The 25,273-nt window shown below is 36.0% G+C and overlaps 1 protein-coding gene across 1 annotated transcript in view; it reads left to right on the top strand.

Annotated features, from left to right (window-relative positions):
• The window catches only part of DCDC1 (doublecortin domain containing 1), a 497,588-nt gene that overhangs the window by 460,550 nt on the left and 11,765 nt on the right, over positions 1 to 25,273 (top strand). The window contains exons 35-39 of the mRNA XM_055094254.2: positions 581 to 682; positions 6,361 to 6,497; positions 7,748 to 7,927; positions 19,359 to 19,509; positions 21,957 to 22,124. Coding sequence (XP_054950229.2) covers positions 581 to 682; positions 6,361 to 6,497; positions 7,748 to 7,927; positions 19,359 to 19,509; positions 21,957 to 22,084 — 698 coding nt within the window. The 3' untranslated portion in view covers positions 22,085 to 22,124. The remainder of the gene's footprint in view (positions 1 to 580; positions 683 to 6,360; positions 6,498 to 7,747; positions 7,928 to 19,358; positions 19,510 to 21,956; positions 22,125 to 25,273) is intronic.

Genomic DNA, 25,273 nt, shown 5'->3' with positions numbered 1-25,273 from the left:
AGAACAGAAGGTTCATCAACTAATATGTGCACAGGGATAGCTATACTCTCATGTTTGCACATTTGCCTGTTTTTTTCTTACTGGAATTGAGTATTCTGTGTGGAAAAATGTCTAATTTAGTTGATAAAGAGATCCTTGGTCTATAAGACTGAGAATAATGGTATATATTAGAAAATAACAAATGAGTTTAATTCACACTGAGGACGACCTGTATGCACATTTTCATTTTTAAGAATTGCACCCTTTAGGCAGTAGGTGGATGTTTAAAAAATGAATGGTTCCAAGCCAGGCTTTCATCACCTCCAAATAGTTTGTGGAAGTGGAAAATGAAATATGGCTATTGCATATGGTAAATCTATATAATAAAACAGCATCGTTCTTCTTTTTTTTACCCCTCCATTCCATAAAGAAATGCCTTAAGCCCTGTCATCTTTCAAATGAAGTTTCTTTTAATGACCCTTACCTTTTAATTACTTGTTTCTAATTGAATCTATTTCTTTGAGCAGAAAGTTCTTTATAAATTATTGGTGCGCGTGATAAATTACTGTTGATAAAATATCTTGTATTTTTATTATTCTAGCTTTGCAGAAAGCAGAAAAATTAGAGAAACAGAACTGGCTAAAAAAGGACAGAATTTTGGCTGATCTAGATACCATGAGACACAAAATGAGACAGTTAAAAGGTCAGTATGAACTATATCAAGCATAACCATATTTAATTCAAAATGTAGCCCCAAATTGCTAATGGTTATTTTCTACCATTAGATACCAAGTGTTTAAAGAGTACTATATAAATATTGTTTTACAGAAATCATTTGAGCAAAGTCTAAAACCTAATAATATATCTTTTGGTCTGATTTTATATCTGTAAATTTTATATTAAAATGAATATCAAATGACTTATGCATACGTCTTAAAAATTAAAAATTAGGAGGATACCTGGGCAAGAGAAACTACCTCATTGTTTTTGAAATAATCCCTCAACAGACGTTTTGTGGGCTTCAGAATTAATCTTTAAACAAACCTTGCTGTCATTCCTTGGGTATTGCTGGGGAAGAAGTTTTTTTTTTGTTTTTTTTTTTGTTTTTTTTTTTTTTAAGTAATCTGAATGAGGAAGTACTAAAATCTTCAGAAGTCAGTGTCAGTAACTTAAAATGACTCCTTTTTATACAGCATAAGACATGCTATTCACAGTCAAAGTGATCAATTATTGGTCTCCTTCTTCCATTCTCTTTAACACAGAATCTTAGGTTTCTGACCGTATACTATTCCCAGGACTTGAGATACAAATGATTCTTTGGGGAGAAACAATGTACTATGGACTTGAGTCTAGGAAGGAACACATTTCAAACTCAGTAATTGCCATAGCAGAATTTCAACTCCTGATGCTGTCTTGTGTTAAAAGCATATGAATCTTGCTTCAATAAATAGCAGAACTAGTCCTAACTGCATTAGACTTAACTGTGGTTTGCAATGGCTATTACCCAGTTCTTACCAAAAGAAGAATTGGGTGTAAGTGAAAATAATGACTACTACTAACTTCTACCACTCCTACTGCTAGACATTTTCACTTGAATGTTCCATGGACATTTCCAAAACTACAACTGTCATACTACCCCAACACCAATGCCTCCTTTGTTTCTGCTAGTAGAGGGTTCTACTACCATCTACCCAGGTGTTCCTCCTCAAAAACCTGGAAGTCATTCTTGGCATCTCCCTCTCTCTCACCTTCCCCAAGCAAATATTCAGTAAGCCTTGTCACTTTGAATCTGTTAAGTTGATCTCAAATGATTCTAACTCTCTCCATCTATATATCATTATCCAAGTTCAAGCTACCATCATCTATATATTCCTTGGGACCACTGGAACAGTTTTCTAACTGGTCTCCCTGCTTCCATCTTGACAGCGGTTTCCATTCTAGAAATAATGGTGACATTCTGAAGTTGAAGTTATCATACAAAAATGCGAAGGTATTATGATACTCCAGGCACAAAATCTTGCAAGGTTTCCTATTATCTTTAGGACAAATCCTTGAAACTCCTCAGCGTGGCCCTTTATAATCTTGTTCTCTGTAAGTTTCTGTTTCTCCTTGTCCACTACACTTCATACATTTTAGCTTTCTTTTAGCTCCCCAGACATACCATGCGCTTTCTTAACTCTGAGCTTTCGGCACATTTTAGTTCCCTCTACCTCAAAGTTTTCCCTCTCCTGTCCTGTTAGGTCGCTCCTACTCATTCTGTGTTTTTAAGGTTACTTGTTACTTCTTTCCTGAAGCCTTCCTCAGCATTCCAAGCCTAGGGTAATGTGGTTTATCCCACTTTGAACTTCCCCTCCAATAGTCATCATCACATTATTATGATTACCCATTTATGTGACAGTCTTTCCTATGTTAGATTATACATTCTATACCCTTCTCATTTGTTCTCTGAATAGTTGTAGAATGACTGATTTAAAGAATAAATGGTATTCCCCTTCCTGTGTCCATGTGATCTCATTGTTCAATTCCCACCTATGAGTGAGAATATGCGGTGTTTGGTTTTTTGTTCTTGCGATAGTTTACTGAGAAAGATGGTTTCCAGTTTCATCCATGTCCCTACAAAGGACATGAACTCATCATTTTTTATGGCTGCATAGTATTCCATGGTGTATATGTGCCACATTTTCTTAATCCAGTCTATGATTGTTGGACATTTGGGTTGGTTCCAAGTCTTTGCTATTGTGAATAGTGCCGCAATAAACATACATGTGCATGTGGACTGTGGTGGGGAGTGGGGAGGGGGGAGGGATAGCATTGGGAGATATACCTAATGCTAGATGACGAGTTAGTGGGTGCAGCGCACCAGCATGGCACATGTATACATATGTAACTAACCTGCACAATGTGCACATGTACCCTAAAACTTAAAGTATAATAAAAAAAAATAAAAAAAAATAATAATAAAATAAAATAAAATAAAAAATAAATAAATAAATTAAAAAAAAAAAGAATAAATGGAACTGCAACCATTCGCTCCAGGGAGTTTTCTAAGCTGTATTCCTGTACCAAGTTAAATACTGAAAATAGCACCTGGTATGGCTGCCTTTATTAAATTCTGATTTTATATTGTCTTCAGTTTTTATTACAATTAAGTATTCAATTTTTTTTTTTTTTTTTTGAGACGGAGTCTTGTTCTGTCGCCCAGGCTGGAGTGCAGCGGTGCGATCTCAGCTCACTGCAAGCTCCGCCTCCCGGGTTCACGCCATTCTCCTGTCTCAGCCTCCTGAGTAGCTGGGACTACAGGCACCCACTACCAAGTCCGGCTAATTTTTTCATACTTTTAGTAGAGAGGGGGTTTCACCGTGTTAGCCAGGATGGTCTTGATCTCCTGACCTTGTGATCTGCCCGCCTCGGCCTCCCAAAGTGCTGGGATTACAGGCATGAGCCACTGTGCCCGGCCAAGTATTTTAAAAATTTTAAGTTAATTTGTCATCATCTACAATACCACTGTTTAAAACTCTGTATTTGGTCAGTGATGTCCATTCTGGAGGGATCCTTTGATGTGGTTTCCCTTAGAATTGAGTGCTAACATAAATCATGTCTCTATTGACAAAGTGGTATGTTTTCTGCTATTAAATATAAATTCAACACATGCTTATAAAACATTTACCCTCATGAAGGCCTTTTTCTAGCTGGTGAGATTATGAGGATAAATAAGAACAAGTCTTAGTTAACTGCAAGGCCTATAAGATTGTGAGCTTCCTCAGGGTTGGCTAAAACAGGAGGTATGAATAGTTGCTAAATCAGCTATTCTATATTATAGCCATTGGTAATTGCAACAAGCATTTATTGAGCATATGCTATGTACAAACCACTGTGCTAGGCTGATTTTACATTTCATTGGTAAGCATGAACATTGCTAACATTAATCATAATACTAGTAATTACTTTGTTGGGTTTCCATGATTAAGTAACAAATGTCAAATCTTTACTACATGGTTAGTATATAACAAATACTCAATAAATATTGGTGTAAGGATTCCTGAAAAGGCAACTCGTTTACCCACTTGGGGTTATAAAACTGATAAATAAGTAAAACGCAGGAATGGCAGATCAGGCTAAATGATCAGTGTTACATGTAAAGGCAATGTTGGAGCATTTAATTTAGTGTGAAAGCGAAATAAGTCTGCTAACTGAAACCCCAGATTGGGTGGGCTTACCCTTGCAGACACAGGTGATTCTGAATAAGGGTGGGCCTCCCAATAAGACAGCGAATGGGGAGAGCTGTCCGGGCAAGACTCATCCCATGAAAAAACAGCAAAGCACTTGTGTTCTCTAGTTTCTAAGAGAAACAATGGGCCAAGAATCCCCAGCTTATTTTCCCCAATTTCCAATCAGAAAAATAATCTGCAATATCAATGGAGCTCCATCCTCAAAATGAAACAATAGGACTAGGGAAGAGGCATGCCTCATTAATAGTTAGCTATTATAATTACTATCCCCTGATCTCATGTGAAATAAAACAGGATATATGGGAAAATGTAATAAGAAAATAAAAAACAATTCGTTCAATACATTATTGCATGGTTTCAATTTATGTTATTCATACCTATGTAAATAATAGTTTATCATAAAAACCTTTCCCCAAACTAAAATCTTTTGTGATGACATTATGTCTCTTCATGAAAATTATAGCGCAAATGCATTCATTTTCTTAAGACCGTTAGAAGCAAGTTGACAAAAAATGCATAATGTTTTTTCCTGTTTTCTATACTCAATCCCTAGCTCTCAGCAGTATAAATGATAAACTATTGCTGAACTCTCTGTAGTTGAGCAAAATTTTAGTGTTCGAAATGCATTCTAAATAAAATATTTGTTGAAATGTTATTTATAAAAATTTATGGGCCATAAATTAATGTTATCTGCACTCTATAAATAGAGTTGGGTAAAAACTATATTTAGTATAAATTTGTGTTACGTATTTGTGAGGTGCCACCATGGTCTTCTCCAAAGTGCATTGCTTAATGGCATTGTCACTGTAACTCATTGACTGATTGATTCAATTATGTTTTCTTCACATCCATAAATTGCATATAACTGCTTATTAGGGATATAATAAGCATTTCTGGTTTCCCTGAAAAGTCATTGTTGCCATTTATTTTTATTGCTGGATCTATTTCCATAAACTTGAGCTAGAAGAGCACAAGTGCTTTATACTCTATAAGTACCAGATTATTTTCAGTTTTGTTTGAGTCATGGTCTGAAAATCTTCACATTAAGATTATGTTGGTAACAAAATTGAGACTCAATTTCATTTTAGTAATTCTATTGTTTTATGAACCTAAGTGTTACTCTCTCTAAGAAGCCTTCTGTTGTGCCTCAGACTAGGTTAGCAACTCCTGTTAGGAGCTGTTATAGATCTTGTGCTTTCCCGGTGCAGCCCAACTGCAATCCACTATTGGTATAATCATTTCCTTGATGTCTGCCTTCCCGACCAAACTTGAGGCAGGAACTCATTCTCCAACATGTTTGTGCTTGCATTATCCAACACAACACCTCACCCATAGCTGTTGCTCAATATAGGTTTTTGGAAAGAAGATACAAGAGAAAGCATTATTTTTACTTAATAAGCTTAGAGATCAATATGAAATGCGGGCTGAGTATATCTTCAACACAGAAAAAGAAAACAATTTCATAAGTGTGACTTTTTAAACCTCTTTTATAACTATTTTAAGTGGTCTAGTGGAAAGAACACATAAATTGGAATCACCACACTTATTAAATTGTGCCTGTGATTCTTTAGAATACAGTATTCCAATAAATATTTTCTCTTACTACAGCTTCCTAACAGCATAAAGGGCACAGCAGAGGTGTCAGAAGCTAATCGTGCTCGCAGGGTATTATTAGATAGAAAAAAAAAAATTCCTGTCTCTTGGGTTAATATTATTTTAGAAATACTTAATCCCCAGGCTGCTAAGCTAATTGTAGGGGAAAGGCTTATTATTAGTAAAGAGAACAAAACATATGTTCCAAGACTAGAAGGATGATAGGGGCTATATATGGTCATGAATTCTATTTGACTAAATTACTGCTGAACCATATCATGGATGCAAGGCTGGGGCCAGTGTGGAAATCAGCATGTTATCTTCCTCTTCTACCTGTAGAGTATGTATATGAATCCTGGCTATTTAAAGCCTGAAGCTCCCATATGAAAGAGGTATTGTTAGATATTATTACCTTAGGCATCTTTGCTTTTATGATATATTTAGTATTTTAGCTTATGCTCCTGTGTGGAACAATTTATACATAGAGAGCCAAATCAGTTTATTTGAAATCTGAAAGCCTATCATCAGAAACAAAATTTCTAGAGACTTGTTTCCTCAGGGCGGCGAGTAGCGGCATGTCAGCCAGCCACCATGGTTCCTACCAAGAGCCCTGTGCAGCCCGTGGTGGTTGAAGGAGGCTGGACCGAACAGACTCAACAGGAAATTAAACTCATGGAACTTATAAGACATACAGAGGTATGTTCTTTGGGATTCTGGACATTAAAGACTCTGCCCTTTTTATGAGTATTTAAAAGTACAATATTGAATTTTAAAATGATACTGTTAATATATTCTCAGCATCTGATCAGTTATGACCATATAAGCATATGCCAAGCATTGAGTTGGCATTTGGAGAGTAGCTGTCTAAAAGACAGCCAGCTCATATGAGGGTCTGTTTTGTTTGAATGGAGACTGGAAATTATGACCTTAGCAAAGAAGAGAAAAAGGCCCAGTGGATATGTACAAAGGTAATTGTAATAATTGTAGTCATGTTGAGCCTTCTGGCTTCATTGCTCATTACTCCTAAGGGCATGTCTCAATATGTAAAAAGAGCAAGGAGTAAAATACTAATTGCAATGGAGACATTCAGAAGTGAAGAATTAAAGAAGTGGTTTCAGTCCAATTGGTTAATCAGTCAGGATTGCCAGACATAAAAAAGTCGAAAAGATAAAGGTCAGCTGTTGAGAGAGGACCGGGGAGAGAGACCAGGGAAAACTTTTTTGCTTTGTGAAGTTTTTCATCAAAATGATATGTTCCTATTTAGTAAGATTTCTCAAATTCATGAAATGTGTTCAATCTAAATCTTAGGCACGTGCCCAAGTCAAGGTTACTAGAACAAAAGGAATTGACATCCCTAGAAATATGACTTCGTGCCAAGCTAAGAAGGATAAATCACTGACCAGGGAATGAATGCAAAGCATTGAACTAGGACATGCTTGAAGTAGAATAAAAAGCTGCCTGGCAGGGATCTGGCAAAGTATAAGGGTGGATGCTGTATTTTAAAAGACAGCAAGTAAGGACTGAAACAACACTCATGTATACTCTTGTCTGCATTTCTTGGTTAGAGGAAATGATGTGATTCTAATAAAAAACTCATTTGTTAGATGCAGAGAAATCTCTCAGTAGGAGAAACATCATGCAAAAGTCCAAAAATACTTCTCTCTGCATTTCTTCACATTATAAATGAAAGTTAAGTGCTTTGCCAAAATGAGTGCCTTATTATTATTATTATTCTAATGATTGTTATTGCCTTTAGCGTTTCATTGAAGCAAGGGGAATTTACCAGAGTCAGTGACAAGAGAGGCTAATGTACTTAATAGTTACTTCCTAAAATTTTTTCCATATAATTTATTAATTACAAGATATATCTGGATTTTATCACATTCTTCACAAACACTATCCAGACAGTTCTCTAAACACAACATTCTCTGGACTTTTCTTGACAGGCACACCTTTCTGAAATCCAAGAAATGGAATCCAAAATAAATTTTCCAATTGCAACCAAACGTATAGCAGTCAAGCCGAGCAACCTGTATAAGCAGCCCAACACAAAACGAGTGTGGATTTATCTAAATGGAGGCAGACCTGAAGATGGCACTTATGCCTGGGGCAAAACTATTTCAGAGGTAAATCTAGTGTGAAAGGAGTGTTTCATAGGCCTGAGTTTGAATCCCAGCTCCGATATTTCTAGATTGTTTGGTCAAGCAAATTACTTCTATGAACCTCATTTTCTTGTCCATAAAATAGTAACAGTACTTTCCTCATAGGATTGATCTCATGATTGAATGAACTTGAATGTGTGAATGTGTGAAAATGTGAAGTTCAATGCTGTCTGACATAGATGTGAATCTGAATAGGACACTTGTCCAGCAGAGAACAGTGCCAGTTCAACCCACTCCTACCAAAGAGTAAAATCTAAACTTTAAAATAATTTTCCTCATCCATTTTATCTTATTATTATTATATTATTTATTTATTTGAGACAGAGTCTCACTCTGTCACCCAGGCTGGAGTGCAGTGGCATGTGTCCTTATCCATTTTAAATCCAGTTCACAAGAGTAACTTTTTTTACCCACCACGAATCATTTACTAGATATGTTCTGTCTAAGAGAAACAGTGGTACTCATTAGAGAAAGCCTATCATATTCTTATTACCCAGAGTCCTAGAGCTCTCAGAATTCTCACTTCCCAAAGTTAAAGTATTGACTAAGGAAAGAGGATTAACAGTTCATTTTTGGTTTGTAATTTCAGGGATGAAATTCTGACATTTTTTCTTAATATTTAAATGAAGACTTTAGGCACATAATAAATGAATTTGGGTAGTCTCTTTAAAAGTCTTATCTGTTGCAATGATGTCTTAAATAGTAGTTTGTCTTTTTTATTTTGTGAAATGTTTTCATGAATTTTTCTGGGACAAGTGAAAGTCATATAGAGATGTTGGTGGTGGTGGGGGGTGTGGAAAGGCAAGATACTATAATAGACTGGCTTGGAGAAGTTCATGGAGGCTGGTGAGGGCACATAGAGTAGCAGGGCCACCTGAGATGGTTCTGCCCCTGGATATTAATCCAGTTACAAAGTGTAAGGGAGACCACTCTTCTTTGACAGGGAGTTTGCTTAAGAATGGTGACAGCAATTTCATATCAGAAGTTGACAACCAATTTGTTGTACTTCAGAAATAAGAGATTAAAATATGAAAAATGTATACCCCAAATTAGGAATACAAGTAAAGGATCTTCATACATGTAGGGAAAAAAGGAAAGTGATTTTTAAAAAAGATAGTGAAAGCTTTTTCAGAAGAGAGCTACCTAGAAAAAGCACTATAACAAAGCTGAAATGTCTTTTCCTTGCTTGTTCTTTCAAAAATCAAGAGTTCATGTTGTAGATGCTAAGTGTTAAAATGCACTTAAGTATTGCACCTAGAACTGATAAATTTCTGAGAGAATAGGCAATGAGTAATAAATGGGTAAAGGGTAGAGCTGAGACAATGGGGGAAGATAGCCTATCAGATTCAGGGTAGAAAAAACTTACAATAACTTTGATGAAGAATACTTATATCTATATCTAACTGGGGGATGACTTTTTGATTTATGTGACTCTGGTGTAGCATAGAAAAGGCATTTCATAACTCTTATTCCATGATCATATAATTTTTATGAGCTTTATATATGAAGAGCCCTATTCTAGATGCTGTAAATTATTTTTCTAATTTATGTCTGTGGAAATATTTTTGTAAACTTAATAGTGCTATATAATTGACAGCTTAACATCAATAGTCGTAAGTAGCAGTAGAGTCTGTGGTATCTTTAAATTAATATGTCAAATTGACAGAGTTTTAAAAAACTGTACCCAAGGTTTACTTGGGAATGTAGAGAAATGGGCACTCTGGAAGTACAACTCTTTGGAAGACAATTTGGCTGTACATATCATAAGAAAGTACATATCAAAGCAGAACTTGATCCCAAGGATATTTTAATGAACCTAGGCAACAACTATTTATTAAGAATATTTATTACAAGCCTATTTCTAACAGAGCTAGATTATGAATAATTTAAAACCTCATCAATAGGGAGTTGATTAAATGAATTATATAGCACATAGGATGAAATACAGTAATTCAAAATTACCTTTTTGAAATAATAATAAAGATGTTTAAGATATACTTAGTGAAAGAAGCATTATGTAAAGCATGTGGAGTTAAGTTCTGCACACATATATGTACAGATATAGAAAAAAGACTAGAATGATTTTATTAGGTGGCCATATTATGGGAGACATTTATTTTTCTTTCTTGCATGTTTTCCTATGTGTTCTATATTTTTTACGGTAAGTCCAGATTTTTTTAATAAGGAAAAGTTGTATGATAGGGAAGCTGATATTCCTCTGAGAGAAGTACTAATAGAATGTGATAAATGTAAAATTAGCAGTGAAGGCAGGAATCTCAGCTGAGAAAAGTGGAGCACAGTACCCACCTAGGGTGGCAGACAAGGCTCTACAGAGGAATCAATCAGGAACTCTGATGGAACTTGAGAAATGGAGAAGATTCAACACCTTAAGCAGAAAAAGCGTTAGCAAGGATTAGGGACACCCATGTAAATATAGGTGTTGGAATTCATAAAGTGTATTAAATAGGTGCCCCATGGACAGAGAAATTGGAAGAGATAGATGTGACCAGAAAGATTGTTTAAAAGCGTATGATAGACCCCATATACATATGTATTAGTTTTCTCAGTCAGCCATAACAAAATACTAGACTGAGTATTAAACAGCAGAAACAACAGAAGTTGATTTTCTCACAGTTCTGGAGGCTGGATGTCCAAGATCAAGGTGCCAGCCGGGTTTGTTTCTGGTGAGGCCTCCCTTTTTGGCTTACAGACAGCCACCTCCTTGCTGTGTTCACACATATCCTTTCCTTTGTGTGCATGTGGAGAGAGAAAGAACCCTGGCGTCTCTTCTTTTTCTTGTATATAAAGAAACCAGTCCCACTGGAATAGGGCTCCACCCTTATGGCTTTATTTAACCTTAATTACCTCCTTAAAGGCTCTATCTTCGAATATAGTCACAGTAGGGGTTAGGGCTTAACCATGAATTTGGAGTGGACACAGTTTAGTCCATAACACTATCCTAAACTCAAGTGCTTGAACCACTACTTGCCTGTAAATAAAGAAATGGCATGGTGAAAACAATGTTTTGGGAAGATTAATGTGGCCTAGATGTGTAAAAGGACACTTAGAGAATGTCTAGAAACTTCGAATCTCTTCCTTTTCCTTTTCCATGCTGTGTATTTTTGTCTTTAGGGGCTTGCATGCGATTCTTTGTCATCAGTTAGGAATGTATCCTTTCACACTGTCAGGCTGTATAAAATACCTCTGGAGGATGGACTGTGTGTGAGAAATGAACAGGCAGCAGGAAGGGTAGGGTTTGGATTTCACTGGGGGTGTCTGGCTAATGACGCTGACTCCAAAGAAGCTCAGAGTTTCAGTGTTTGAGACTTTTGCTGGAAGAATGAGAAACAGAGCACATTTCAAAGTGCTTCTCTATACCTTCTATAATGAAACCCCCAGATGGTATTTGAATCCCATCCAATGTGGACTTTCTCTCAACTGCTTTCACTGCTGTGGCTATTCTGGATGATTTAGCCATGTTCTTCCCACCCACTCTTTGAACATTGCTAGACTTACTCTCATCTCCAACTGTTGTCGGCTCATCAGTCATCAATGCACCAAGGCGGCTCTCTCTCCAGGGTTAGTGGCTCTTTCTGCAGGACCAGCATCTTTCTCTGATTTATGATTGCCTGTGCCCCTCCTTCTATGGTCCTGAAGCGTTTGTCTTCTCCCATTCCTGCAGCAGCTCTCTAATTCTACAGAGTCTCAAAATCAGAGTGTTCTTCCTTGGCCTAGGAATGGTTCTGAATGCATGAGCAGAAGCTCAAGGAATGAAAAAGAGGTCCTTCTTATTTGGATAGGCAAGTACCTCACGCTCACAGGGAGTGTGCAATAGTTCCATGATGCCCATGTGCCCCACCTGAGGAGACCTGGTCTATGAAAACAAAACTCAGAAAATAGACTGTGGGTGAGCAATTATTATAGAACAGTGTTTCTTCATCATGAACTTTGTTATTGCAAAAACATTTAATTTATAGTATACACTTTAAAGAGGATACTGGAGTAAATTTAGATACATTTGAAAAACAGAATTAAGAATGTCTCTTTTGTTTTGTTTTGTTTTTTGTTTGTTTCTTTTTGACACGGAGTTTCGCTTTTGTTGCCCAGGCTGGAGTGCAATGGCGCTATCTTAGCTCACTGAAACCTCCGCCTCCTGGGTTCAAGCGATTCTCCTGCCTCAGCCTTCCGAGTAGCTGGGATTACAGGCATGTGCCACCACACCTGGCTAATTTTGTATTTTTAGTAGAGATGGGGTTTCTCCATGTTGGTCAGGCTGGTCTCGAACTCCCGACCTCAGGTGATCCACCCGCCTCGGCCTCCCAAAGTGCTGGGATTACAGGCGTGAGCCACCGTGCCCAGCCTAAGAATGTCTTTAAAGGTCATAATATGACTAGATATCTTAGAACCTAATTGTACTGAAAACGTCTATTTTTTTCTTTTTAACTCATCTGTATTTGTTACATTCTTTTAGAGCAGAATGTGACTTGGGCACTACATTTCCAGGCACAAGCCTCACTGAGTTACTTTTTGAACAGCTTTACAAGATGCATAGGTAGGCCTGTAATTTTGCTCCTCTAAACAATCTTGTTTCTCTTTCTTTCTCTCCCTTCCTTCCTCTTTCTTTCTTTCTTTCTTTCTTTCTGCCTCTCTCTCTCTTTATTTCTTTCTTTTTTTTTTGACGGAACTTTGCTGTTGTTGCCCAGGCTGGAGTGCAATGGCATGATCTCAGCTCACTGCAACCTCCACCTTCTGGGTTCAAGTGATTCTCCTGCCTCCCAAGTAGCTGGGACTACAGGCTTGCACCACAATGCCTGGCTAATTTTGTCTTTATAGTAGACATGAGGTTTCACCATGTTGGTCAGGTTGGTCTCAGACTCCTGACCTCAAGTGATCCCCCCGCCTTGGCCTCCCAAAGTGTTGGGATTGCAGGTATGAGCCACCACACCTGGCCAAACAATACTTTTCTTTGAGAAATAAGCCCTGTGGAGAGTTACGTTAAGTTGCTTCTGTTTAACATACTTATTTCTAGTGGACTAGTACGTGCAGAATTGGCAACCACAGGGTATGGAAAGTTTAAAAAGTAGATCCTAGAAGACTAACAAATACCTTACTTCTAGACATCAAGGTATATTTCAGAACACTTCAATGCCAACATATTTGGTCTGCTAAGGAATCTGGCTTGAACACTTTAGACCTCAAAGTTAACGTTAGGCTACATACATCTTACAGCACACATTACGTTGATCTGTTAAAAGAAGCCAATTTAAAACTAAAAAAGCATTACTAACCTGCTTTAGTGCCTAAAGCATCACAGCATCGCAAGTAGAAGTTGAAAGATATCTTATCTTTCCCTTAAAGGAGTTGTTGTCATGCCTTACATCTCTTTTTAATGTTAACCAAAATAAAGGAAAAAAGTCATTGAAAATATATTATCAGAGAGAATGAAGATAAAATATTGAACATGAATACAAGTCGTTCTTCAGCCAGAGCTTAGTCTATTTCTTCCATGCATGATGTGTCATTATCTCCTTCAAGGGACAGCATTTCATCAGTTACAACAGAGAAAATGCTTTATTTTCATATTTAATTTATTTTTGCTAAATTTATTGACTTTACATACAAATAGGTCTTAGGAGAAACCAAGTAAAATAACCATAGATTGAATTTATATTTTGCCTTTAAAGTATGTTTTAGTTAAATTATTTATATATTTTTTTCTGTTTGTAAGTAGAAAACGTGATCTCTATAGAATAGTGACATTTTAGTGGTAAAGAAAAATATAAGAAATATGTCTTTGTGGGATCTTTTCAAACTACATAAATTTCTCTCAGATGCCTATCTCTACATAGCTCCTCATTTTTCCCACTCCAGATAGAAACTCAACTGCCATACCCTTTGGTTTCCTTGGAGTAGAAAAAAAAATAGTGACTGCTATGGATTGAATTGTGCCCCAAAATTTATGTTGAAGACACAAACCCCAGTGTGACTATATTTGAAGATAAGGCTTTTAGTTGGTAATTAAGGTTAAATGAGGTCTTAAGGGTGGAACATTAATCCAATAGAATTAGTGGCCTTATAAGTAGAGGAAGAGAGAGGGAGACCTCTTTCTCTCTGCCATATTAGGACACAACAAGGAGATGGCTGTCTACAAGTTAGAAAATGAGTCCTCACCAGGAACTGAATCTGCTGGCACCTTGATCTTCAACTTCCCAGACTCCAGAACTGCAAGAAATAAATTCTCATTGTTTAAGCCACCCAGTCTGTGGCAGCCTGAGCAGACCAAAGTAGTGACTATTATTATAGAGAATTTAGAAAAATAATAAAATAAAACCATATGAATCTACTGCAATCTCTTTTTGAAAATGATCTCTATGAATTTTTTTATTATCTTAATAACATTTATTCTGTTTTCTATTTAGGAAACAGCATGTAGTCATTGTATTAAAATTAGAAAAAGGATGAAAGCACCAAGAAGGAAATGAAAATTACATCATCCACGAATAACTAGTTATTACAATTTTAGTGTATATATTTCTAAACAATGATAATTTTTTTTTCCTTTCTGATCATAGTAGATCACACGTATATACAATTTTACAAGTTGGTCTGTTCACTTATTGCGACTTTTTCCCCATATAATTTAACATTCTTAAAAAAAACATTATTTTCAACGGCATCATAACCTTCTATCAAATTGATGTATTGTTTATTCATCCAGTTTTCTATTATTTGCCAGTTTGGTTGTTCTTAATTTTTTGCTATTATGAAGAGTGCTGCAATGAACATATTGATACATCAGTCTATATTTATTTTCTGATTATTTTCCTTAAGTAAATTCCTAGAGGGATTGCTAGGTCATGTTAATAAACATGCCTGAGAATTTTGATACCTGTCACCAAATTGTTTTCTAGGAATGTTTCAAGAATTTATACTCCCATAGGTAGATATTGAGAATTCTCATCCATCCACCTGTTGTATATGTGAAGATATCAACAGCACTGCAACAAAATTTAAAAACATATTTACAGGTTCGACAGAAGAAAAATGTTATACCCATATTTCAATTTATATATTTTTAATTACTTGTTGAGGTGAATTTGATTTGTTTTGTGTTATCACTTATTGGTTATCTCTCCGTTCCCTAAGTCTTTTGCTATTTTTCTATTATATATATTTTTCATATTGATAAAAGCTTTTTATTAAGTAGTAAGGGTATTACATGTAACTTTATTAGATTTGTTGTAAGAAATTTCCAATTTACTATTGTGTCTATGGAGTTTTTTAATGTATAGAAAGTAATACATTTTATAAGTTTATTCATTGCTCTTAATGTTCAGATAGTCCTTTATCATTCTGAGGTCATATAAAGATTCACCTGCTTTTTCATCTAATTTTTTTGCAGTTGTGTTTTTCTCTTACTTTTCCTTTTTTTTTCCTTTTTCTGGTGTAAAATTTGAGTGAAGCTATTTTCTCTGCTTTATTTGTTTGCTTAAAATTATCTCAGCTCTATTCACTGACTAATATTTTTTTCCCTCCCCTCTGAGTTGGAATACCAATGTTATGCTAAAATCTTACATATACTAGCTTCTGCTTTTAAGTTATGTAAAGTATGTATTACTTTTTAAATTATATAGATTTATATTTTAATGTCTTAAAGAAGTTGCTCATTGTTGCACTTTGTGGTCAGATTTTACTTGAATATTCTTGCCTGTTGATTTTTAAAGATGAATTTTGGAATTACAGTTTGACATCATAAAATCATCCTATAGGATTTTGACTGAAGTTGTATTAGACTATTAATTAATTTCCTAAGAATTTACACCTTTTACATTATTCAATTTCTACAACTAGGCTGTGGTATTCTTTTATTTTTATATTTTTTACATATACTAAAATATGCTTATTTTAATATATGTAAAAAAGACTTATGTATACTTTTTTCTTGTCCATCAGCAAAATTTTATAGTTTTTTTGTTTACAAGGGTCTTAGATTTTTAAATAATTGTTATTTCTAGTTGATCTTTGTTTTGGGGATAGATTTTCCCCCAGTGTATTTTCAAAATGCCTATTTTCAGTGAACAGATAAACTATTAATATTTTAACATTTATTTTGTATTTGGACACTTTGCTTTTATTTTTGTTAATTTCTTATTTGATTCACCTAAGTTTTCTAAGAATGAAGTCGTATTAAATTCACATGATGGTGATTTTGCTTACTCCTTTAAAGGAACTGTTTCTCTTATTTTGATTTTATGTTTTATTGCGTTGCTTATAATCATAAAAAAATTCATAACAACAAAAAGAGAGGAAAACATCTTTTATCTTCATGAATGATAAGAAAGAAGGCCGAGTATATTGGCCCATGTCTGTAATCTCAACACTTTGGGAGGCTGAGGTGGGGGGATTGATTGAACCCAGGTGTTTGAGACCAGCCTGGGCAACATGGTGAAACCCTGTATCTACAAAAACGAAAATTAGCTGGACATGGTGGTGCACGCCTGTAGTCCCAGATACTTGGGAGACTGAGATGGAAGGATCACCTGAGCCTAGGGAAGTCGAGGCTTCATTACAAACCCTGATCATGCCACTGCACTCCAGCCTAGGTGACAGAGTGAGACCCTGTCTCAAAAAAAAAAAAAAAAAAAAAAAAAGATGAGAAAGAATGCTTTGGTTTTCTTTTTCTTGCCCACCTCCTTTTTTGGTCGTTTCACATTTTTTTTTCTCTATGAAGACTTATTGTTAAAGTTTTAATTCATCTATTTTCTGATTACTTTTGTAGCAAGTGTATGATGTTCTGATAGTCTTAGTGCTTAACATTAGTCATTTTATATTATGACTTTCCCATAGTCAAGAAATTTGATTCATTTCTTAATAATCTGAAATATTTGTGTGTGATACGTCTTCTGAGGTTTTGTATACTGGAGGACATCATTTGCTTCTTTTAACCATAAATTGTAACTTGGCTGGATATAGAATTCTTATATTAAAATCTTTTCCCCTAAAAACTTCATAACTTCATAGATTTTGCTTCATTTTCTTTGGTATTCAGTGTTACAGAAAACAAAGTGTAAATGTAACTGAATTTTTCTCCCATGCTTGAAATCCACACTTTTTGCTTTGTAATATTTAAATCTTAGTCATATTGTTCGTAAACTTTGCCTTATCCTAGGTCAGCTTACTTTATCTGAAGACATGGATCTTTATTTGGAGCAGGAAAGTTTTCTTCTATTTTTTGATAATTGCTTAAGGTTAATGTATTCTAGATTCCTCTCCAGTAACACCAATAATGTATAGGTTTAATATCTGATGTCTTGACATTATAGATGTTTGACTTTTCTCTCTCATACACTTGGTCTCTTTTCCTTTTTCTGTATCCTGTGAGATCTTCTCCACCTAGTCTGCCCTAATACTGATTTGAATTTCTGTAATATTGAGTCTTTTTTCTTTCTTACCTTCTCTCCTCTTGTCATTCAGCTCTCTCTTCATCCTCACTTGAAACCCTATTTCTTCTCTCACTAGCAGCTATACAACTTTGGTTATTATATTTAACCTCTTTGTTCTCCATTTTTCTCATCAACAAAAGGTGGATACTAATTATTTCCACAGAACAAAATTAGATTGTTCTTGAGAACTTTTAGAAAAATACCCAGTCCCTAGAGATGTGTCAATATGTTTTAATCAGTATTACTGTTATCAGCAGCCTCAGCATCTCTCCTGTATCTGAGCAATACTCCTTTCCTTTAAGCTGTGGTTGTCTCGTTTCTGTGTGTATCTGTGAGTATATTTATGGAAGTCATATTTTTTGAATTTGGGGGTAACACAACACAGATACTTTTGAAAATGTACTCCTGCTGTAAATCTTTTTCGAAATCTTCACCTTGAGTACAATGTACCCTTTTTTTATGTTGTAGAATATTTTCATTAGCTTTACATTGTTGCTATTGTTGATTTTTCTATTTATATTTCCTTGTACAAGGAGAGATCTTTTGATAACAGACAGAATAGATTAGTTCTCTTTGGTCACCCTAGACATCTACTTGGGAGCTGTCAGAATCCTCCCTCAATGGTAGGTTGAAGGATTGGTTTGTATGCAGAGTATTTAATCAAATTGCTTCTGACTGGATGGTATTTGGCAGGAGTAGGGCTGCATTTAACCAACATGGCACATGTATACATATGTAACAAACCTGCACATTGTGCACATGTACCCTAGAACTTAAAGTATGATTTAAAAATATATAAAAATAAATAAAAATAAAATAATTTAATTATCATTGAAAAAAGACTACTCTCCTGTTGGTCCTCTCTGATTATCCTATTCTATAGAGGGGAATATATTTTTGGATAATTTGAATTATTATTAAATTCAATCCACTCATCCCTTACTCAAAATACTGGGTGAAAAGCTGCGCTTTTTGAACTGCATCGCCCCATCACTCTTCTTGTCTTGGCTCATATTCCTGATGCATTTGCCAGATGCAAGGTGTCATCACATGCCCAGCCCTGACCCCTGCCATTCTGCCTTGTTGTGAGTTGTAGCATCTAAACAGATCTATAAACAGAGGTATTGATGGTGATTTGGAGGGCTGATGTGGACTTGGCACCTGCATTTTGGGGGAACAGGCTTTTGGCCCTCTAATAGGTGAAAGCCATACAGGCAGGTATGTAGAAACCTCTCACTTTCTTCCTGCTTGCTTTTATTATTTTGTCTTAAAGTTTTATTCACATTTTAATGGAATTGCCTTCAAGGGTCTGGCAGCATGTTGACTAATCTTTCTAGTACCATTGACACTGTATCTCTACATGTGTTTTTATGAGTAAGTATTCAAGATAAATTGAGAGAAGTTTAATAAGGCCTCTCTAGGAAGCTTTAAAATGTATCAGTTGAAAATAAAAGACTTTTTAACCATAGAATCATAGAGCCAGTGAAGTCTTAGACCAAAATTTTCATTTTATCATTGAGGAGACTCTTTTGAAGCAAAGTTACCTGTCTGAAGTAACAAAGAGGCCAGAGCCTGGGTCTCCTCACCTTTTGTCATTCAAGTTCCTTGGTCATTAAAAAAAATTGTTTTTAGCTATTTTGAGAAGTCTAGATTTTCAATCCAGTTTTTATCATATTTAGGAATTTCTTAAATAGCGAGAAGCCTTATTCCATGAAAAAATACGGAACTACAAGGTAAGCTTCACTGGAGAGTCCTGAAGCTCCTCACTGTTTAAGCACTTTAGGGAACATTTGTATGCCCTTCTTCCCATCCCTTCTATACGAATGTCTAACAGCTATCAGTGGGCAAATAATCAAACTGGGATAATAGTTTTCTCAGCAGAGTTGGTTCTTTGATACATGATCATATTGTGCCATTCCGTATTCAAATGTGGCTGTCCCTCTGTGTCTCAGCTGCTGCAAGACTGCTCCTCTCGTCTCAAAATGACCCACCCAGCTAGAGCACTGTACACCCCCAATGGAGAGCCAATTCAGTCCTGGGACGACATAGAGCGAGATATGGTCATCTGTGTGTCTATGGGACATGGTTTCAAAACCCCGAAAGGTATGCATGATAGTTTCTTTTCCATCAAGTCTTTGAAGAATTAAAGCATTCAATCTTCTCTTGGAAGAGCTTATATCCCATCACAATGATTTTTAATAATTATCCCCTCCCAAGCATTTCTACTCCATGTTATGGAAGTTAAATTTATATATTTATGTGCTGGAACCTCGTGTTAACACTGTTTGCTCTGGAGAATTCAATCGCATTTCAGTTAATCTTGAACCTTATCCAGGGGGCTTATTTGCAGAAATACTGAGAGCCTCATTTGAAGGTATTCCCCTAGTATGAACCCTGAGGAAAGTGAAGCTCCACTAATTTCCTATTTTTCAAATTACTTAAAACTTAATGTTTTATTAATAGTAATTATGTGGTTTGCAGTTTCTTTTCTTTAGTAATAAGTAAATATTTTCTAGAGTTATTATCTTGTCTATTTGTTGGTCATTTTCTTTGATAAATGACAGAAATTGAAAAGGACATATATTTGTTATTGAATGAACTCTAGTTCTTTATCCTATATATCCTGATGAAGTTAAAGCCAGTATTTGTAGGTAGGTATATATTAGCAAAGATATAATTTTCAGGAGATTCCGAAGAACACTGTTATCACTCTAAAGGAAACTAAAAGATTAGGTAGTGAATTGCCTGGCATCCCTATGTTGGTAATAGTAGATATTTTCTTTTAAGAAGTCACCATAAAATTATTATTACTATGTTGTATGTAATGTAGGCAAACCAAAAACTTCTAAAACAGTTGCAGTTCTATCTTTACATTTAGCCCAGAAGGGACAAAAGGATAGAAATGGAGACCAAAAAGTAGGGAGACGGGATTTATTAGGATGCCTAGCACTGTTCTGAGGGAAGCCACAAATATTCCTCCTGTACCATCCTACATTATGGATGAGGTGCCAGTCCTTTTATTCTTTGTTTTCTGCTGTTCCCATCACCCATCACTGCCCTTCACCCTGGCTCTTGGTGACCCTCACTACATGGGTACTTAGAAGAACACACGAATGATGAGGTTCTTATTATCAGTAAGTATTAGTCAATAGCTTTCTGTATCCCCAAAGTTTGTAGATTATAAAATAAACATAAGCTAGGCTCCTTTTCTGAGAGTTTTCAATCTAATTAAAAATATGAACACACGTGAAATAATTACAGTACAATCGAATAGTGAGCAAACATGTGTGCAGTAGGAGGTACCTTCCCAGTCCCTTCATTATCTAGGCTTAGTCTTCCATATTCCTGGGATGGGTTTCTGTTGCCTGTACCACACCTTCCTTGCAGTATTGTGTCCGTTGAGCCTGTGTGATAAATAAAGCTAAATATGCTTCAGGCAAGCTAGCCAAAAGGGTATCCAACGACAAAGAGAGATGTCGGCTGCCTTCCCAGAAACAAGCTTGTCAGCAATAAAAACTGTGACTGGAAGAGAAAAAATATTGGAAATGCAAATATTGCTCTTTCTACCATTTTCCTCCATGTTAGCTCTGTGTATCTTTGATAAAGCTATGGAGACAAATGTTCATTTTTGCATCTTCAATTCTATAAATACATAGATTACCATCGTATGAAAGTTTATTTCTTTCCTATGACAATAGGTTCCCCATGTTACCTTCATGGTGAAAGGATTAGTGGTTTCCTCCTATTGTCTCAGTTCTTTCCAATGAGCTATATATGTTCCAGGATACAGGAAATCTCTGATCGCAGAAAGTCTGATTTAGTCGTTCTTTAGAAACTTATTTTACTGTTGCCATTAAGTAAGTAATAATCATTTATTAGAAATCTAAATATTCAGAATGCTTTAAAAAATAAAAGATAGAAATGCAACTACATGCCTATACCCATTAAGGGACATTTACTTAATCATTCCACTCATGATGTTTCTGTGACCTACTGGCTTAAGTATGTAGGAAGAAAATAAAGCAGTCTGGGAGTTTCAAAAGCACTCTATGATAACTTATTTTATGCATTATAATATCAAAAAACATTTAGTATGTGAAATTAATCAAAGAATCACTTCGGGTTTTTTAAAAAATCAATTGGATTTTGCAAAACAAACCAGAAGCTATTAGAATGGCTTCTTTCACACAAACCCCTGACAAAATTAAAAGAGTGTTTTATGCCATTTGCCATAAAATCTGAACACTGTTCTCACTGCTGCTTTCTGTCTTTTCAGTGGGTGCAATTTTTAGACCAGCCCTAGGTTAGCTTCCAATTCAGGCTTTGTAATAAACCTGGAAAGAAGTCCTCTCTAGCAACTTCCATTCTCTAGCAATCCAAAGACTATTAACAATATATCTCATGTGATAAGAAGTCAAAGTTGTAATGAGAGAGCCCAGGGTGGGAGCCAAGGATTTGTGAGGGGTCTTCAAGTTTTTCATCATCCTGGACTTTTAATTATTTTCTATAACATTGACTTGTCTCTCAACTTCTTTTTTTTTTTTAAACAGAGTTAAAACAACTGATGGAGATCAGAGCAAATTATGCCAGAATCCGAAGGCAGCAGGGCCCTCAAGCCACAGACATTGTGGTGTCACCATCCACGAAGCTGCTGTCTCTGGCACATCTCCACAATTAACTCCAATCAGAACCATCGGATTTTCTGCTGAATTTTTCTGGTATAGCTATGTGCACATACTCATGTTTGTTATGACATTATGATTATTTATCTCTTTTATTTTCATGCAGTTCCCCCCTCTTTCTTTTCTGAGACAGGTTCTTGCTCTGTCGCCCAGGCTGGAGTGTAGTGGCACAATCACAGCTTACTGCAGCCTTGACCTCCCGGGGCTCACGTGATCCTCCCATCTCAGCCTCCCAAGTAAATGGGACTACAGTCATGCACCACTACACCCAGCTAATATTTATATTTTTTGTAGAGATGGGGTTTTGCCTTGTTGCCCAGGCTGGTCTTGAACTCCTGAGCTCAAGCAATCCTCCCACCTCGACATCACAAAGTGCTGGGATTGTAGGCATGAGCCACTGCACCCAGTGATCTTTTTTGAAGGTTGTTACCCTCCGCATTTTACATGAAGTGACATTTGATGCCTCAAGTTTGTTCCTGAAAGGCAACAAAACTAGACAAAATAATGCCAGCAAAATAACTATCTTCGGTGGATTTTCTTCCAAGAAAAGAAGGAAACTACTAGTCATTAGTGAAATATAATTTCACAGGATCAAATAGCTTATGTAAAATACTTGTTATATATAATCGAACATTCCATCAAACATTCCATATATGGAATAGAAAATATATTCCATATAAGGAATGTTTTGATAATACAAAAAGACTCTGACCACTAAACACTAAATTTGACCCTAGCTGACATTTTCTGGCTCAGCCACGATATTTTCCAAACCTCTGTATTAAAATCCTTAATATACTGAATACAAATGAAATGGCTGGTGGCCACCAAATGCCACACAAATCAATGCTTTCTTCTTCAATTTCTCATCAGTTTCACCTGTAGTAACAGTCCAGGACCTTTTATGGGGTACAGTTAGATTCTGTTCATGAGAGTAAAGCTTGGCAATTCCCAATATCTGCCCAGTGATCAAAAGTCATAGACTGTGTCCTCAATTCAAAAACTTAGGGAAAGGATATATGCACTATTTAAAAGAAAAATTATGGAAGGTTTATTTTTTGAAAAGAAATCAAGGGAGATCCCTAGCAATCTTAGGTATTAATCCTACAGGTAGGGAAGAATTTACAAGAAGAAGACAGAACCATTAAAAAAATAGCAGTTACAAATCAGAGTTTAGTTTCTGCTTTTGGTGAAAAATTTCCAGAGAAATGCTCTTCTTCCCAGTGTTCCTCTGAAAACCACTCACAACTCTGTATGAATATAAATTGCACTCTGGCTAGGTGTGTACAGAATGGCTCAGCTGGGCTCACTTCTCAATCCTCCACTTTAATGTGATGCAGGAAGGCAGTATATCATTTCTACTGAAGGGGGCTCTTGGTAATCGCTGCAAAAGGCCTAGTATTTACTCCCAGTCTGCAAATCAGTAGGGCTGCATGATTAAATTCCTGCTGCCTCTGACACCACTAAAAGCAAAGCACATTGAGGTGAAATTTCACATGTTACATCAACAGCAATTTGCCCTTTTACAGACATTTTCTCTATGTGTTGTGTGATGTTAGAGATGTGAAGGTATTCCAATGCAGCTGTGTGCCATATAGGAGAAAAAGATTGCATGTGACTTCTGTTTTGCCTTTTCTTTTTTTTTTTTTAAGCAAGAAAGTCAAAACAAGAAGGGTTAAGAAACTTGCTCTCTGTTGGAAAGGGAGCCAAGAGGACTCTTGCCAGTTGGGCCTCTCCCTAGAATGACTCAATCACAATCCTTCTATAGACAATTTTTTGTTTTCATTCCTTGAAAACAAAGACATCTCTCTAGGTGCAAAAGTACCTATCACTTTCCTGCCAGGGAAAAGTTGATTTGCTATGAAAATGGCATAATTTCACCCTGGATCAAATGTGCAAATTCTTGTGAAGTCGTCACTGTTGCATGTGAATACGCCTGAAGCGAAAATTGGTAATATCACACAACGCTGTATCAAGCATCAGGAGACATAAGGCAAAAGTCTTAACTGAACTTTTCTATTACTAGTAAATGGGATTTTAGATGTAATGTAACAGTCATCAACACATCACATTTTACCAGCAAGGCAGCGACACTTACTTTGTAGATGACAGCTAGCCCTGGGTATCTTGGTAGTTCATAGCCACTTTTAGCTTAGACTAAAAACAGCCCTGCTCTTTCCTTACTCTTGACCTTCCTCTTTGGTTGGCTGCAAGGTGGACTGGGGAACAGTTTCTCTACCTTCAGCAAGGAATATAGGATAAGACCATTGCAAATCTGTTCAGCCATCTAGGCTTTTAATAAATGCAGTAATTTCCTTTGGGAACATGTTTATCAAATTTGAATCAGCCTCATATATGTAAGTCAGATTTCAGTATTTTTCTATCAACTGAAAACAATTTATTATTAAATACTAAAGCAACCATCCCTAAGTCCATGGCCTACTCCAAAAATTTATTTCCTGCTAGTTCACAAACACCCTTAAGGTGATCCAGATGTTAATCAACAGTGTAGAAGCATTTGGGATTTTCCTCAGGAGAACTGAATTTTTCTGCCCACCTCTCTAGCTTTCGTAACCTGATTAAGTGTTAGGGTAAAGTTGCATGTTTCTAAGCAAGTAAACTAAAAGCAATATGCCTGAAAGTCTGGCAGTCTTTCTGAGAATAACTAACAGTATTTATAAATAAGAAGCATTTTATCTGAATGCTTATGTCAGCTTTGTAAAACAGGATATATTAGTAATGATTCAAAATGCAAAGGTAGCTTTGAAGGGCAATAACCCTAAATCTCGGTTTTTTTCCTTGATTGTTTATCATAACGAAATATTGTTTTTCTAATTAAGAAAACAAAGCAACAATCAAATGACGCAGAAGGATAAATATAAATATATTCTCTTTTGTCAGAGACTCACTTAGAAATTGTGGCTCGTGGCTGTTGAAGCATTTGTGAGCTAACCTTCAATAATAGCCCAGGTGTGCTGAGTGCCATTGAGAGATTTGTGATTCACCATGGCAGCATTTTTTTTTTTTTGCATCATTTGGAAGCGAATGATCAAAACACACAAATCTGCGTTATTCTAGTACATCACAAAATCAGATGCAAATGTCCCCAGTTACGGGAAATTTAGACTCAGTGGTGATTCTCAGTTGTTTCTGTTGAACCGCTGGTTCTGGTTCCCTCCTGGCTT

The sequence above is a fragment of the Pan paniscus genome, chromosome 9, assembly GCF_029289425.2.
Source record: "Pan paniscus chromosome 9, NHGRI_mPanPan1-v2.0_pri, whole genome shotgun sequence".
Lineage (NCBI taxonomy): Eukaryota > Metazoa > Chordata > Mammalia > Primates > Hominidae > Pan > Pan paniscus.
The sequence above is the reverse complement of the archived record's forward strand: the minus strand, read 5'-3'. Positions and strand labels throughout refer to the sequence as shown.